The 17,548-nt window shown below is 35.6% G+C and overlaps 1 protein-coding gene and 1 non-coding gene across 3 annotated transcripts; one reads left to right on the top strand and one right to left on the bottom strand.

The window, feature by feature from the left end:
* Positions 1-1,733: 1,733 nt before the first annotated feature.
* LOC140755693 (U2 spliceosomal RNA) lies at positions 1,734-1,917 on the top strand. Its single transcript, XR_012103827.1, has one exon. It is a non-coding gene; the product is annotated as a U2 spliceosomal RNA (small nuclear RNA).
* A 2,160-nt stretch (positions 1,918-4,077) lies between these two features.
* LOC140755661 (uncharacterized) lies at positions 4,078-16,256 on the bottom strand. 2 transcript variants are annotated; one of them, XM_073090966.1, is made up of 10 exons: positions 15,993-16,256; positions 13,955-14,122; positions 13,174-13,275; positions 12,093-12,188; positions 11,314-11,467; positions 9,720-9,755; positions 8,737-8,775; positions 8,153-8,188; positions 7,527-7,675; positions 4,078-5,850 (listed from the first exon to the last, which is right to left on the bottom strand). In XM_073090966.1, the coding sequence occupies exons 1-10, from the start codon at positions 16,131-16,133 to the stop codon at positions 5,605-5,607; spliced, it is 1,167 nt and encodes a 388-aa protein (XP_072947067.1). In that variant the 5' UTR covers positions 16,134-16,256; the 3' UTR covers positions 4,078-5,604. The 2 variants fall into 2 exon arrangements, with proteins under 2 accessions (XP_072947067.1, XP_072947068.1); XM_073090967.1 differs by lacking the exons at positions 8,153-8,188; positions 8,737-8,775; positions 9,720-9,755 and having other exon boundaries at positions 15,993-16,253.
* Positions 16,257-17,548: the final 1,292 nt, after the last annotated feature.

Raw genomic sequence — 17,548 nt, 5'->3', positions numbered from 1 at the left:
TGGATTTAATAATTATAAAACTTTATACTTTTGTGCATAGATTAGTAAAGATACTTCGCCGCCTTGAAATGGAATGAAGCCACAAATGGCTTATTAGTGTTGGAAGAATGGAACATGACAGGTAGAAGGGAGCTACGAGTGGCAACACTGAAAGGGAGCTGGTAACACTAAAACCGCACAAGAGGATATAAGATGGCGGGAGTAAAAAAGGATTAGGAGTTCTGTAAGAAAGTATAATGTTTAATTGAGGCTTAATAAATAAAAGAAGTAATAAAGTACATTGTGTTTCAACTAATACAACAATTAGTAAGTTCTTTTTTTTTGAATTCTTGACAAATAAAAACATTTTTAGAGAAAATTTACGAATAAATAACTAATACTGCGTAATTAACATAATAAATAAATAATTATTTCAAATATTTTAGGGACATTTTAGCACGGAGCCGTGGCAACGCTTTTTTACGCAACTATTTCAATTCTCAAAACTGGTTACATTTTCTTGTTAGGAGTGAGTAATCTTTACTAATCTATGTTTGTGAGTAATAATAAGAAACAAGATGGCGGTCACGAAATAGCAATAAATATTTCCGCTTAATGTTAAAGTTATTGCGTATTTTAATTCTATTATAAGAACCATTTTGTAAATAGTTGAGATCTTTATTAAATGTGCAAATAAACGGTTATTTGGATCATTATATTTGTTTATTATTTAGTAATGGTACCTATTTGATACTACTGTTCATAATTATCTCTTTAAAATAACATTGCTATATTAAAGATAATTTTGTTCTAAACTTTTACTTTTTAAAAATTCAGTTATATTTTATTAATTCAGTTTTTATAAAAAGTAAATATGATACTAAAACGAACAAGTATAACTAAATTACAATACCTATAACTAATTTATAAATAACGTTAGTTATATATAATACCTACAACTTAATTATTAACCTCCTGCTTGTACTAGAGCTTGGTGGGGCAATTTTGAGCGAAAAAACGGGCTTAGGTCACCCAATGTGAGGTGATATTAAGTATATTTCAGACAAATAAAAATAAGTTCCTTATTTACTTTAAAATATTAAAGGTATATAAAATACAATAACGACACAAAACCGTGTGACTTTGTTAAGTATATATAGTTATTCAGCAAAATTAAACATAAAATACGAGATTAAGTGTTTTGTATTAAATACTTTTTTAAAGGAAGCTTATTTTAAAAATGATTTATTTTGGTTAATTTATTTCATTAATATTATTTATAATAGTACCCATAGTGATAATAAAATAAAGCGCCATCTAGCGGTACAGCTTGCAGTGTAGTTACTTAGTTCACATACGTCACACTAGGTGTCGCTACAACATTTTACCTCGGATTTCTGAATCACGCTGTTGAGAACTCGACGTGGCTTGTATAAAGGCTCGCGGGACTTTGAGTTAGGTATCGCTTCTCGGCCTTTTGGCTAAGATCAAAGTGTAATCGCGGTGGTCGGTGGTGGTAAAGGTGGTCGCGAGACATTTATGTAGAGCACGTTACCGGCAAGAGACAATACACGACGACTGATTAATATTTTAATAAATTTATTAGTATATGAATGCATTATATACGTGTATTAAATCAATTTGCTGAAATGCCGTCCTTATCTTAGGCGAATTTAAAATTAAAAGCAATTAATTATTTTATTTTTTCTTTTATTATAATTTCATAATTTAATTATTACCCTGCAAGGGGAAGTATGCTCTCTTATTTAAGATAATACTTTTAATCTGTTCTTTTCAGCTTAATATCTGAAAGTTCCCGCACGTCGGGACCAGTATATTAAACTGATTTTTGTGACTTGACGGGATGTTCGGGGCTCGCTCCACTCCCGTCGCGGGTCGGCCCGGCATTGCAGTGCCGCCGGGATCGGCCCACATAAATAACCTATCTAAATTAAAACAGTAGCAGGGTCGGTCACTGTTTAATATTATAAATATTGATTGAATGTTAACCTACAAATTAGCATTTATCACAAATCACAACTTTATTTAAAAAGTAAAGCAAGTCAACTCTAACAACTGCCATAAATAAAGTATATTTCGCTGCTAAAATGCTAAATAGCCATAGATTATACACTATAACCTAGTATAAATAGCTATACAATACACTTACAGCACGAAATAAATTAGATCAATTCATAAAACATTAAATAACTAACATAATATTCATTTAAAGAAAATACTTATTTCACTTAATTATGTGTTTCACTTAACTTAAGATGGGATCTATTATCAAGCTAATGAGTAATATTACAAGCATGAAGGTATTGTACAATTATTTTTATGAATTATTTAGTTCATTTAGTTTAAAGAAGGAAATCAGATTTTTACGTTTCAAAAAAATATTACAAATGAAATGCCTCGTGTCCCTTTTACCACACTTCAAACCAGAACACAGCAGCGCTACACTTTTTTTGATGTGAAACATCTATAGCCGCACGTAAAACCGATTTCTGGCGTGGCGACGCATGCCGTGGCGACGATATACGATTGTATATATATACAGTCTATATGCAGTAGTGTGTACGGTGTGGCGACTCGTCGCCATGCGCAATCGAATTCAATAAATAGTCATCGTTATCTGGAAAAAAATCGTAATATTTTATTTTATCATTATGACATATTTAGTTCCTATCACAATATGTTCTTTTCTGCATATTACTTTTACAAAATAATGTCGATGTTTCACATCTGCCAGGCGTCCCGTGACGGCTCATTTTTTTATAATAAAGGATAGCAGAATTAGCAGACGAGCGTGCGCCGTGCAGTCCACCTGATGGTAAGTGCCTACTGCCGCCCATGGACATCTGTAATCAACCCCAGATAGGATTAGATATTCCTACCTAAGGTCGGCCACAGATGCGCCACTACCCCTGAGGACTAAGCTGGAACGCCTCGGAAAAGTCTGTCTCCCTTACCACACCCTTCAAACCGGAACACAGCAGCGCCTAACACTGCTGTTATCAGGTAGAAATAGGTGTGGCGGTGGTGCCGCCGGAGTCGAACCACAAAGGGTTCTACCACCTTCAGACTTTCAGACACTGTTCTTATAACAGAAATATGTGTGCTCTACCATAACCATAGATATCGTGAAGAAACATCCATTAATATGTCGTAGGAAAATTCTTCTAATTATTATAATAATCAATGTTAACCAATTTAACCAGTTAAAAATTTGATAATTTAGAAATTTGGTAGTCAAAAAAGACAAAATTTTGATTTTCTAGGCAAAATTTCTGTAAATTAATATTTTACAAAACTACTTGCGACATTTACTAACTCATGGTATACATTTTATTGATAACCCGCGTGGCGGAGCGGCCACCATACCGGTCTGACGCGCAAAGGGTCCCGGGTTCGATCCCCGGCCAGACATATATCTAAATGATGAATTTAGAATTCTGTTTCTGGGTCTAGGTGTTTGTGTATTTGTCTATGTATGTGTTCATGGCACCCACGACATAGGGAATCCTAGTGTAGGGCTGTGAGTGTAGAAAGCGTTTATTTGTCGGTTTCGCAAAAAAACGCATTATTTTTCCCAAACGCTCTAAAAGTACAAGTTAAAAAAAATCTGAAGATAGAATAAAAATCAAAAATATATCGTAGCATTTATTTAAACTATAGTAAGATACATTTTTGGTGAATTACTAAGCACAAAAATGCAAATAACAGCAAACATATTTACAAATATTCACAAACCATACCACATACTAGAGCAACACACTTATAGAAATGCCTATAAAATATTTATTGCGAGGATTCGTTTAGATCAACAGACATAGAGCGTATCAGACATGTGTCGTGACAGACAAGAGTATTTTTCTATATAATGTCGTCATCAACCCATTACTGTCCCACTGCTGGGCACGGGTCTCTCAGAATGTAGATTAGGCCATAGTCCACCGCGCTGGCCAAATGCGTGTTGGTAGACTTCACATACCTTTGAGAACATTTTTTTAAATCTCTCAGGTATTCAGGTTTCCTCACGATGTTTTCCTTCACCATTAAAGCAAGTGATTATAAATTTCTAATACGCATGGTATTTAGAAAAAATAGAGGTGCATGCTTGGGATTTGAACCTCGGACCCCTCCATTGAGGCTGCAAATCAATCACCGATCACTGCTTCAATCTATCTATCTATCTATCAATATCTATCTTTTCAAAATATTGTATAGAAACATTTTGTCTGTACGACACGTGCCTGACACGTCCAATGTCTGTAGAAACGAGACTAACAAGATATTTTAAAACCTTGATGATATAATAATGTTTATTTTTAAAGCGTACAGTCGTATAATCACAATATATTTTTAATAACATTACAATATGTAAAATGCAATATGAAGATTATTACAAATCTATATACTGGGTGTATATATATTATATATATACGACGATAAATGAAAACACAAGTCCTATACCTTCCTTGGAACATGTTACAATAATTAAAAAAAAACACTTAACATTGAATTAAAAAAAAAAAACTTAATAATAAATGATGGATAAATTAATATAAATGAATATTTGTCTGTATGTCCTTTATAGAATCGTAAACTATGCATTTAATAATATGATGATCTTTAGCAAAGTTGTTGTGCATGAGCCCACGAAGGTTTCAGAGTTGGTGCGACCAGTTTCCGACAGATGGCGCCACTGTCATTCCAATGAATGTACAAATTTTCAGTTATATAACTTTCTTGTTGGAGTGATCAATCTATGTATTTTACTCGTCTAAGATCAAAGACCAAATTGACAGATTTTAATAGACAATTGCCAAAAGTCGATCCTGGATACAACATTGGATGGATCGATTATTGATAACGGGGTTTACAATAACAGTTTTTGGTACAATAGAAGAAACAACATACACATTTTATAATTTCATTAAAAACAAGGACATTTCTATATGTACATTACTCTTTTTTCAAATCTAATACTGCATCCACACGCTCGGCACTTGCCACAAACATCCACAAACGTGTGGATACGTCGCGAGCTTGCGGCGAACCCTCTTTGATTTGCTAAAAAACCGACACAAGCGCTTACGCAAGCGCTACAAGCACTTGCAACAAACAAATTCAAACGCTCTGTCCACACGTTTGTATTAGCTATTGTTTGTCGAGGCTTGGCAAGCGTGTGGACCCGCCATTTAATATTACTTCATAGTATTTTTTTAAATATAGGAGTAGCAAACGAGCATGCAGTCCACCTGATGGTAAGCTGCTGCCGTACGGACACCTGTAATCAACCCCAGACAGAATTAGATTCTTACATGGGATCGGCCACAGATGCGCCGCTACCAGAGGGCTAAGCTGGAGCCTCGGAAAAGTATGTCTCCCTTACCACACTTCAAACCAGAACACAGCAGCGCTACACTGCTGTTATAACAGAAATATGTGACAGTGGTGCCGGACAGCGGAGGCTTAGAGGGTTCCGTTTTACTTTACACAAAACCCTAAAGACCCCACCCTATATCATCCCCTACTGTCACTACCCCCACAACCGACAGAACATATCCGGAAAAATATACACTTTTTCACGGGAACCAAACCCCGACCTCACAACACCTAAATCGCTTCTTCATACACCTCCTCACAGTACACCCTATCATCCCCCTCATACAGGATCTCCGCTGTTTCCCCATTCTCATACTGTATTTCTGCCCTTTCTCCATCCTCATACAAAATTTGCCCATTGTAATCTTCCACCTCATATAGAATTTCCCCCTTGATGTCTTCGGGCTTGTAGAGAATCTCCTGGGTCTCCGAGTCCTCTACCTCGTACATAGTTATCTCTGGGTGACCAATTTCCACCTGAAAAATAGCAATAAAATATTAATTAATTCTCTGGAGTAAAATAAAGTTACAATGTTTTTTAACGGGTTGTATGTTTGTATGTATGTATGTATGTATGTATGTATGTATGTATGTAACTACGAACGGAATCTTTGAACCCGATTTTTATCCACATTGAACGTTCAGTTTAATCCAAAATTTTAAAGAATTATCTAAAACCGATGACAATACACGATTTTAATAATTTTGTACCATTGTCCTTATCAACATGCGCAGGATTAACGATTTTCGAGGCGAGATTGTTCGAGCGCCTTAGAGAAAGTTCATCGCAAAGTTATTAGATTGGATACAATTATTGCTTTTAGTTACAATAACTGCTATAGCGTGATTTTAAGTTTTGTAAATAATAATGTTATTTCCTTATAACTCAAATGTTTTGAAACATATCTATAATGCCCTCTTGTAGAATGATTTTTAGGATTCCGTCCTCAAAGAGTAAAACGAAACCCTCCGCTGTCTGTTCGTGAGTCACAGGGCTTTATCTATTAAACCGTAATAGATAGACACTTGAATTTTTTACAGAGGATGCATAATGGTGGTCGCTATAACAACAAATATTAAAAAAAAAACATAAAATAAATATATGTAGTTTAAAAAACTAAAAAAAAAACACGCTTTTATGATAAAATCAATTAAAAAGTATAAAATAATTTTCAATCTAGGAATCAATTAAGGAACAGTAAATAGTATAATTGTGGAAAGTGTGGGGTGCTTTTTGAAACCTGTTAAATGGAGCACCCCATCCATACACGAGTGTATGTATGCGTGCGTACATACATACACATATAGTCTGATTCATAATTAGGTGTCCAAAATGTAAACAAAGAAATGTCACTGTCAACATTAACAAGAAACCAAAACCAAAACAAACTCAACAAAAAACTAAAACTTTAACAGATATACACAATTTAACAAACATAACGCGTTTGTAAACGAGTTCGATCACAATCACGAAAATGAATAATATCAGCTACGAAACTTAAAATCATTTTTAAGTTTGTACCGTCATCGGTACAAGATTTTTTTTTGATTTCGATTGTGTTACCATTATCACATTTTAATTTTCTACCATAAACTTTGTTTTTTTATTATTATTACTGTATTGAACGAAATTGAGGTGATATATACATATATTAGAAAATGTGAATTAATCTTTATTTATTTAGATTATTATTTTATTATTGTTGTATCACTTTAATATAGACAAAAATAAGAAACTACCATTTGAAAGGTATTTTCTTGATAGGTCAACACCTTTGTTTACATTTTGGACACCTAATTATGAATCAGACTATAGTTGTTTTCATGTTATATACACGTGTGCATATGTATATGTCTGTAACATACCTACACCGAAAGCAGCCTTTAACAACAAACAAACGCTTTCTACACTCACAGCCCCACACTAGGATTCCCTGTGTCGTGAGTGCCATGGACACACACATAGACAAATACACAAACACCTAGACCCAGAAACATAAATCTAAATTCATCATTCAGATATCTGTCTGGCCGGGGATCGAACCCGGGACCCTTGGCGCGTCTGACCGGTATGGTGACCGCTCCGTCACGCGGGATTTATTAGCTTATATATAGTGTGCATTTATGAGTAAGTCTATGTGTCCCCAACTCACCCCCTGGTAGAGCTCGGAGCCCTCCTCGTACACCTCGTCGTGGTAGATCTGATACTCCGAGTCCTCCAGCACCTGCACCTCCGTCTTCACCTCCGACTTGATCTCCTGCTTCACCATCCCGGATTGAATTTGGACCTCCACTTGCAGTTCTGTAACAGACATTCATATTTTTAAGATTTTTGAAGTGTAGATTTCTTTAGCTGCTTTGAGCACTTTTTATAAGAGTAGCAGACGAGCATGCAGTCCACCTGATGGTTTGTAGCTACTGCCGCCCATGGATATCTATAATCAACCCCAGATAGGATGAGATCTGAGGTCGGCCACAGATCCGCTGCTACCCCTGAGGACTAAGCTGAAACGCCTCGGAAAAGTATGTCTCCCTTACCACACTTCAAACCAGAACACAGCAGCGCTACACTGCTGTTATAACAGAAATAGGTGTGGCGGTGGTGCCGCCGGAGTCGAACCACAAAGGGTTTTAGCATCTTCACTGCATAAGAAGTTAATTACTAAACAATATATGCACGGGGGATAGGTGTGTGTCGCCTTGTGAAGGCTTTCAGTAATTTGTCAAGAGATTGCACCACGAGTATTCTGAATCACGCTATCGAAGTTTTCTTACTAACCTCTCAAATCTTGCAGATCCCTATCCTTTTCGGATACTGGTGTCAGCATTTAACAAAATAAAATAATTACAATTTAAATAAAAAGATTTGATTAAAAATACTCAAGAAAGTAGCTACTTTCAAAGTAGCTGCTAGTAATGTGTGTATTGCACAGAAATTCTTATAATATGTAGATAAATAATAAGAGGGGATTTTTGAAGAAGTATCTCCTAAGGGGCTCTAAATACGGAATAAAAGCTAGTTAAGACTACGACAGATAGTTTATTATAAATTATCGTCTGTTATTTATAATCAATCTATCCTATTTAACCTACCAAAGATTTTCATACGGATTAAGACAGTTTTTAGCATGAATAAATTACGCATATGAATATGCATAGTAGACAAGACAATGGATAGATCGATAATTAATAACAGACATTAATCATGGAGACCAATTTTAAAATATCCCCCTGATCCCCTGATTTTACAGTGGTTCCTATATTCGTAGTAACGAAAATTTTAAAATATCAACCCCTAAGGGGCTAAGTATGTGATTACGGTTTATTTCATGTAACTTTCATCCTAATTTAGTTAAAACTCACCTCCAAAATTATTTATTTCGTCCTCCTCGCTTTCAATACCTTTTGGCGGCAATAAAAACACAAAAACACAATAATTATACAAAAATGTTTTATATTTTTTTTATTTTTCGTACCCTATCTACCATATAATTATTTTATTTCACGTATTTTCTTCCGAATAAGTATGACACATTTGTAATGTTGTAAAATCAAATCAACTTTTTGAATAGAGGCCCCATTCAGCTTTCGCCAGGGGCCACCGACGACAGTACGCTATTGGCAAGATGGCATCGCATGTGTTGTTTTAAGAAAATCTTATAGTCAACCATAGATTTTCTTTTATAATATAAGAGTAGCAGACGAGCATGCAGTCCACCTGATGGTAAGCTACTGCCGCCCATGGACATCTGTAATCTACCCAGATAGGATTCGATATTCCTACCTGAGGTCGGCCACAAATGCGCCGCTACCCCTGAGGACTAAGCTGGAACGCCTCGGAAAAGTATGTTGCCCTTACCACACCCTTCAAACCGTAACAGAGCAGCGCCTAACACTGCTGTTAATAGGTAGAAATAACGCCTCTGACGACAGTAAGGCATTGGCAAGATGGATAAGCAATAAAATCTTATAGCGAACCATAGACTAGTAAAGATATCTCACCGCCTTGTAATTGAAGGAAGCCACAAATGACAAAATGGCTGACTGTTTTCCCAACACGTCTCTAACTGACATGGTGTAATTTACGCGAAACAATGCCAACATGTGCAGTTGAGTGGTGCAAAAACACGAAATCGAAAAGTGCGGAGAAATATCGTTTCATTCGTAAACGCTCTAAAAACTACATTTTTTTAAATTTCAAGCACGAAAAAATATGACAGTGACAATTTCAATTGTCAAAACTGGTAACATTTTCCTGTTAGGAGTGAGTAATCTTTACTAATCTATGTAGTGAGATGAACAGAGATGAAGACGATTAACCACATACAAAATGTTCGTATACCAACCGTGCAATGTGGCGACTTCACGTTGTTTCAATGGGCCTTTGGTCAGCATGAAACAGAGGGTAGTAGATTTATCTTAGTTGCTCTATATACTCATATTTTTACTCACACAATCATTAATACCACAAAATAAAAACTAGCAGAAGGCAATCTCCATACAAAGCGTGCTCGAGCAACGCACACATAGACACCGCTCACCGTTATCTCGGGGGGACTCGGGCGACCTTACATTAACTTTTTTGGTTATATTTATATCTTGACTTGTACCTTGACATCCTTTAGCATCTTTTTTAGTACCTTTAGCACCTATAACACCTTTCCTTGTACCTAAATAACTATTAAGTCATACAAAAAACTATATATATTGCTGTTCGTTAGTCTCGCTAAAACTCGAGAACGGCTGGACCGATTTGGCTTATTTTATTTTAGAATAATTTGTGGAAGTCCAGGGAAGGTTTAGAAGGAAAGTAAATATGAAATATACTTCATAAATAGATTCTGAGGCGGTACAAAGTTTACTGAGTCAGCTAGTTAGTAATGTTTTTTCTTATACCTACAGTGCCACTAATACATTTTTAGTACCTTCAGTACCTTTACTGTACCTTCAGCACCTTTTCTAGTACCTCCATCAGCTATATCACCTTTCCTAGTACCTTAGCCCTTATATGACCTTTCTTGCACCTAACTACCTTGTACCTATAAGTATACCACACAAAACACTCATTGTTCTTATTGGTCTACTCTTAACACCAATTAGTAATATCTTTTCTAATACAGTGTCATTCATACATTTTCTAGTGACTACACTATTATTAATACCTTTATTAGTAACTAAAGTACCTGTTTTGGTTATCTTCATATCTTGACTTGTACCATGACGTCCATTAGCACCTTTTCTAATACCTTTATGACCTTTCCTAACACCTTTGTCATCTATATATCCTTTACTAGTACCTACAGGGGTAGTCCCATAGTACCTTTACTGGTAACTGTAGTACCTTTTCTGGTTACCTCCATACCTTCACTTGTACTTTTAACTCCTTTTCTAGTACCTTTTTTTTCATAATCATAATCATTTATAAACTTGTCAGGCTGGATTACAATATTGGATGGATACTTTATCACCTTTTCTAGTACCTTTAGCACTTATATCGCCTTTTCTAGTACCTACACTACTCTCAAGTACCTTTACTTTATCTTCATAACTTTACTTGTACTTTTGTACTTTTAGTACCTTTTCTAGCATCGTTATCATCTCTACTAGTGAGTTTAATAGATTAACTAGTAACTTCAGTAGATCTACATACTTTTCTAGTACCTTTAGGGTCTTTGCTATCTTTATGTGTACCCTCACTACCTTTAATAGTACTTTGAGTACTTGTAAGTATATCTTTAATACCTTTTCGAGTACCTACAGTACTATTAATACTTTCTCTGGTAACTACACTACCTTTACTAGTAACTATAGTACCTTTTCTGCTTATCTCTATACCTTTACTTGTACCTTTAGCCCCTTTTCTAGTACCTTCAGCTCCTATATCACCTTTCTCCGTACCTAAAAACCTTGCACCTATAAGTATACACACAAAACACTCACGGTTCTTATTGGCCTGCTTGTTCCGCCTGTTCTTGCTCTTGTACGGCGCGGGCATCTTCAGGTGCACCGTCTTCACGTGCAGCTTCATGGAGTTGGACTGCGTGAAGAACTTGCCGCACTTCGGACACTCGTACGGCTTTACGCCTGTGTGGACCTGCAAAGTGTAAGGAAATAGCTGATAAGTTTTACAAGTAATGATGGCCAATGCATATATGTAATGTTTCGGAGTTGAGACTGTGTGCCGACCATTCTGTGAGGCGAGTACCTAGCAGTATGTGTGGATGATTGTGTCTGCGAGTTTTTTTAAATACAGGAATAATACTGCCGCCCATGGACATCTTGAACTGTGTTCAACCCCAGATAAGATTAGTTTTCTACCTCGTCGCTACCCCTGAGGACTAAGCTGGAACGCCTCGGATAAGTATGTCTCCCTTGCCACGCCTTTCAAACAGTACACAGTGCTTTTACATTGCTGTTATTAGAAATAGGTGTGGTGGTGATGTCGCCGGAGTCGAACCATTGAGGGTTCTACCACCTTTTGTGTATGTATGTATGTATGTGTGTGTGTGTGTGTGTGTGTGTGTGTGTGTGTAAATGCGTGTGCGTGCGTGTGCGTGTGTGTGTGTGCGTGTGTATGTGCGTGTGCGTGTGTGTGTGTGTGTGTGTGTGTGTGTGTGTGTGTGCGTGTATGCAAGTATGTAGCTTAGGTGCTCTGCCATTTTTTATCTGCCTCTGTTTTTTACAGTATCACACCAAAATAGTATATTGCAGACACATACCCGATCATGCCTCAACAGGGCCGCCTTGTTGCTGAAGGCCTTCGGGCAGTGAGGGCACTCGTACGGCCTCTCGCCCGTGTGGGTGCGCATATGGATCTGAAATTACATAAATATCCTCGATCTCATCTTCATTTGAAATGCTAAGGTTGAAACCTTTAGATAGTGTTCCACCGAAAGGACAATGCCCATGAAAGTATGGACCGCCGTCCAGAGTTGCATCAAATTGAAACTTGTTGTGGACCATATATAATTAACCATTAATTATTTTTTATATCAGCACCCGGGTTCTGAAGTTATTTACCGAAATGTTACATAACCTCAAAATCTACAACATCCGACGATAGATTGATGGTCGGTTTTTACTGATAGTAGGTACCTAAAATATAGTTCGATTAACATATTCCTTTTACTTTTAAAGGTAGTAGGTAAAAAAAACCTAAAATAATCCTAAAAACCTAAAATAATGAATTCCGAGTATAAAATACCGCCATTTTAATTTTTAAGAACAACAATCAACATTTCGTCTTATTTTATCTTAAATGGAATCCCCTGTTCAAAGAAACTATTCTGATCGACAAATTATGTAAAAAAATTAAAAAATAATTTTAATATTACTTTCATTTTGACGCATGAGAAAAATCAGTACCAAGAATGGGCATTCTCCTTTCGAATTCGGTCACTGTCGAACCAAAACAACCTTTAGCTTCGGCCAAAATGGGCCAAGATTTTTTTTATAATATCGAAATACGAAAAGAGCATGCAGTCCACCTGATGGTAAGTGGCTACTGCCATGTGGACATCTGTAATCAACCCCAGATAAGATTAGATATTCCTACCTGAGGTCGGCCACAGATGCGCCGCTACCCCTGAGGACTAAGCTGGGACGCGTCGGAAAAGTATGTCTCCCTTACCACACTTCAAACCAGAACGCCGCAGCGCTTAACACTGCTGTTATTAGGCTAAAATAGGTATGACGGTGGGCCTCAGGAGTTGAACTATGGAGGGTTCTAGCATCTTCAAATTATGGTTTGTATACATTTATAAGCTGGTAGAAACTACAGTTCGACCTGATTAAATTTACCTGCAAGAACAGCGGCATAGTGAAGTTCTTCGGACACTCCGAGCATTGGTACGGCCGCTCACCGGTATGAACCCGTTGATGGTAGCCCAGCGCTGCGTTTGACTGAAAAATATAACACTTGGTGAAGAAGAGTTGTTGAAGTAATGGGTAAGTTAGAAACAGTGAGGTTTTTTGAAGTTATGTGTGTGTGTGTAGGTGCATCTGGGCCGAAAGGTGCTGCCCTTTTCTGGTCAAGAATGAAACTACGACCGAAATTTGGACGACACAGAAACTTCGGCTGATCATTATATTCATCACCAACCCATTTCTGTCCCACTGCTGGGCACAGGTCTCCTCTCAGAATGAGGATTAGGCCATAGTCCACCGCGCTGGCCAAGTGCGTATTGGTAGACTTCACATATTTTATTTATTTATTTATCATTATAATTATAAGTGCAAACTACAATGCAAATAGAAGAACAACATAAAATAGTATACAAATTAAAATGGAAAGAATTGCATGAAATTGTAAATATTGAAATATCTTTGAGTTTTTTTTTTATACAAATCTCTCAGGTATGTAGATGTCCTCACAATGTTTGCCGTCACCATATAATAGAATGACAATTAATTTCTAATATGCACATAACTTTGAAAAATCAGAACTTTGAACATTGTACTCCTCGCTCGAGAGACAGCATTTTAGCTATAGGCTATCACTACTTTTTACAAACTTCAAATAAGGAGGTTCTATGGGCTGTATTTTATTGTTTCTTTTTTTTCACACACAATACCAACTCACCGCATATCGTTTCCCGCAGACCTCACACACAATATTCTTGATGTTGTAATACTTCTTGGGGGACCGCTTCTCCTTATCCCGGGGCTCCTTGATCCGGGGGGTCCTTGGTGCAGTATGCACTCGCTGATGGATGAGGCATGCTCTCTCGGTTGCAAATACTTTCTCGCACTGTGAAAGGAAAGTTTAGATTAATACTTTTTTTAAATGTGAGAGGGAGAGTATTGGTGATTTGAAATGGGAAGGGTTATTCTGAAGTGTAAGATTCCGATAGTAATTTGGTAGTGAGTCGCTTGAAGGACGTGGTGAGAGACATACTTTACAACACACAAGGGTAGGTAGGGTGCATCTGTGGCCTATCTCAGGTAGGAGCTAATCTTATCTATAGTTGATTACAGATGTCCATGGGCAACAGTAGGTACTTACTAGGTGGATGCTCATCTGCTACAGCTATATTACAAAAAGTCATGAGTTTGATCCCCGTCCAGGAATAGAGATATGTAGATTAAATTTGATTTATATTTTGAATTTATGTCTTTGTATTTAGTGTTATGGCATGTATATTTCCCACTATGTATAGCTTCACTAAGATCTATGCAATACCATTGATACAGGGATAAGTTAGAGAAATATAAAATCGCATTAAATATATTTGAAGAATGAATTATAACCCTTTTTCTAGCAGAAAGGTAACAAGTGCAATGTTACTTTGGGGTAAAAGGTATATTAAAACATTCCTAAATGTACATGCAACGCTGTGAAAAATAAATCAAATTAATCCATCGATTACTTCTCGGGTTTTACGGACACAAACATGCAATTAATTCAAGCTGAATTTTGTAAAAAGAACATTATACATTATATTTTTTATTATTATTATATTTTTTTTTTTTTTTTTTTTTTTTCTCTTTTGTGGCTTTGGCGTATGGACGCTCAGCCAATGACACATAAAAGCGGGGAAACGAGGATTAGAAAAATAAAAAAAAACGGATGAAATTTGGAAAAGGAAGGATCAGTACAGTAGGTTGAATATAAATTTACATACAGATAAAGATATAATAATTAAAGGTAAGTATATAAATATTAAATTTTAATATCATTTTTCATAATAAATAACGCCAAGATTTTATATATATCAGGATCAAGGGTAGACAATAAATATGGTATACATAGTGGAAATGATACATTCGTAAGACAAGATAGATTTTGGTAAAGGGCGGAGGAATCGTGTAAAGGACAGGAAAAAAATATATGGTTTAGATTGTGAGTTCCACTTTTACAAACACATTCGGAAGTATCAACAATGCCCAATTTCAAAAGATGTTCTTTAGTACAGACGTGCCCCAGGCGCATACGTATAAGAATAGAAGTAGCAGATTTATCAAGCTTTAGTTTATAAAACCAAGGCTTGACAGGGATTGTTGGTTGTAATTGATGATAATATTTCCCCTTTTTTTGGGAACTCGATGTCCAGTGTTCACTCCATGAGTCGTATAAATAATCTTTAGCAAGGGATGTTAGGTCTTGAGCGTAATTTTTAAAAGGAAAAACGTCACCACACTCCACTGCATCATTTGCCAATTGATGGGACTTTTCATTTCCTTCAATCCCGGAGTGACTTGGTAACCATATAAAAACTACATCAAATTCATTCAATAGACATGTATGGAGTTTATTTCTAATATCCAAAATTATTGACAACTGAGCTTTGTATTTAAATGGGAATTTCGTGACAGTCTGCAAAGCACTCTGAGAATCAGTAAATATTAAAGTTTTTCCTAATTTCATAGTTAATATATATTCAACTGCTTTGAAGATGCCATAACATTCACCTGTAAACACAGAGGTTTCAGGTGGAAGTTTAATTTTTTGTACAATATTGTACTGGGAATGATACAAACCAAATGAATTCACGTTTATATTTTTTTTAACATTATACATTATATTTTTTTTAATATTAAAGTGGCATACTGCGTCACTGTTCCTACAAAGCCAAGAATGGTGAAGCACATATAAATGATGGTAGTACACAGTTACTCACTATATCACATTTATATTCCGTTTTCTCGAGTTTAGGTTGGTGATCTCTCTCCAAATGCTCTTTAAGTGCATCTTCAGTTGGGAATGTGTCTCCACATTCACAGATTATGTAGTGGATGCTCACGAAAGAACAGTAAAACATGTTCTATATTCTATAATACAGATTACTAACTGATTACACGGGAACCTGCTACAAAATGGCGATTATTTTTCTATGCGACGGGCGTCATTCGCCATGACAGTATCTGTTGTAATTTTATTATCTATGGCGGCGTGCGTTGGCTTCGCTTGCGTCTGTGAAGGTCGTAATGATTATAGTGTTGTTACTGACAAAATATCGATAAAGTATTCGGAATCTATTATAATCATTTCCAAATTAAGTAAAACGTATAGTAAATAAATATTCGTACTATATTTATATTATTGCTTATAAATGCTTAACAGACGTGATAAATAAAATTTACACATCCCTGATGATAAAAGTTGTTATTCAAATTGTAAATAGATCTTCAATATACATAGAAATAATATACACAATAGAACCGAACCCTCTTAACATATAAATGTAAAATAAATTTTACATAATTACATATAATATAAATGACACAACTTAACTATATTTACAAATAAGTTTTTTATATGTACAGACATTGACCGTATCAGACACGGATCGTGACTTAATCCTATTTTTAGGGTTCCGTACCCAAAGGGTAAAAATGGAACCCTATTACTAAGACTTCAATATCTGTCCATCTGTCATAGGGCTCTAACTCCTGAATCATAAAAGAGAGACACCTAAAAATTTTACAGAGGATGTATAAAGGTGTTCGCTATAGTAACAACAAATACTAAAAATCAAAAAAAGTTGAAAATAAATAGGGGTCGCCATGTGAGAAACCGCTATTTCTCGACGCTCTATCTATTGAACCGTAATAAATAGACAGTTCAAATTTTCACAATGTATTTACTTTAGTGGCTGCTATTATAACAAATACTTAAAATTAAAAAAATATGGAAATGTTGGTGGTACGGAACCTCCCGTGTGCGAGTTCGACTTGTACTTGACAAATTATAGGGTTATTTTTAGTTTACTTGCAAAAAGTGCGTTTATAGTAAATTGAATTTTATTAAATTTTATTTCATTAAAAACAAGACATATAACTTAATTGGCTTTTCTTAAAAAAAAAATAGGAAGATATTAAAATGTGTAAATTGTACTTCTCATTTATTCTGTACTTAAACTTTTTTATAATAATTATTAAAAACAATTAAAATTTATTATGATATAAAAACAAAACAATCGAAAAAAAAATATTCGACATAACCCATCCCTAGCAATAACCACAGACCACAGATTGTAGACTATACATTTATACAATCGGAAATAGGTCCTCCGTAATGTACTGGCAGCACAGCCATAATCATTTTGTTTCTATCCAATTTTATTTCTTTATTTCAAAATGATAGAATGAGATTTCAAATATTAAATTTTAAAATTTATTTCCTAGAACTAATCTTTTGTTGCCTTCTAATATTTTTTTAAAAGATTTAACACTT

This window comes from Epargyreus clarus, unplaced genomic scaffold, assembly GCF_041222505.1.
Source record: "Epargyreus clarus isolate Ecla_fem2 unplaced genomic scaffold, WU_Ecla_fem_2.2 ptg000033l, whole genome shotgun sequence".
In the NCBI taxonomy this organism is placed as follows: Eukaryota; Metazoa; Arthropoda; class Insecta; order Lepidoptera; family Hesperiidae; genus Epargyreus; species Epargyreus clarus.
The sequence above is the reverse complement of the archived record's forward strand: the minus strand, read 5'-3'. Positions and strand labels throughout refer to the sequence as shown.

Bases quoted from the DNA above. Each gene is read 5' to 3' on its own strand.
- LOC140755661 (XM_073090966.1), bottom strand. From the start codon at position 16,133: ATGTTTTACTGTTCTTTCGTGAGCATCCACTACATAATCTGTGAATGT. The intron at 12,189-13,173 runs GTAAATTTAATC...ATGTAATTTCAG, and splicing joins CTATGCCGCTGTTCTTGCAG to ATCCATATGCGCACCCACAC. The intron at 8,189-8,736 runs GTGAGTTTTAAC...TGCTGACACCAG, and splicing joins CGAAATAAATAATTTTGGAG to TATCCGAAAAGGATAGGGAT.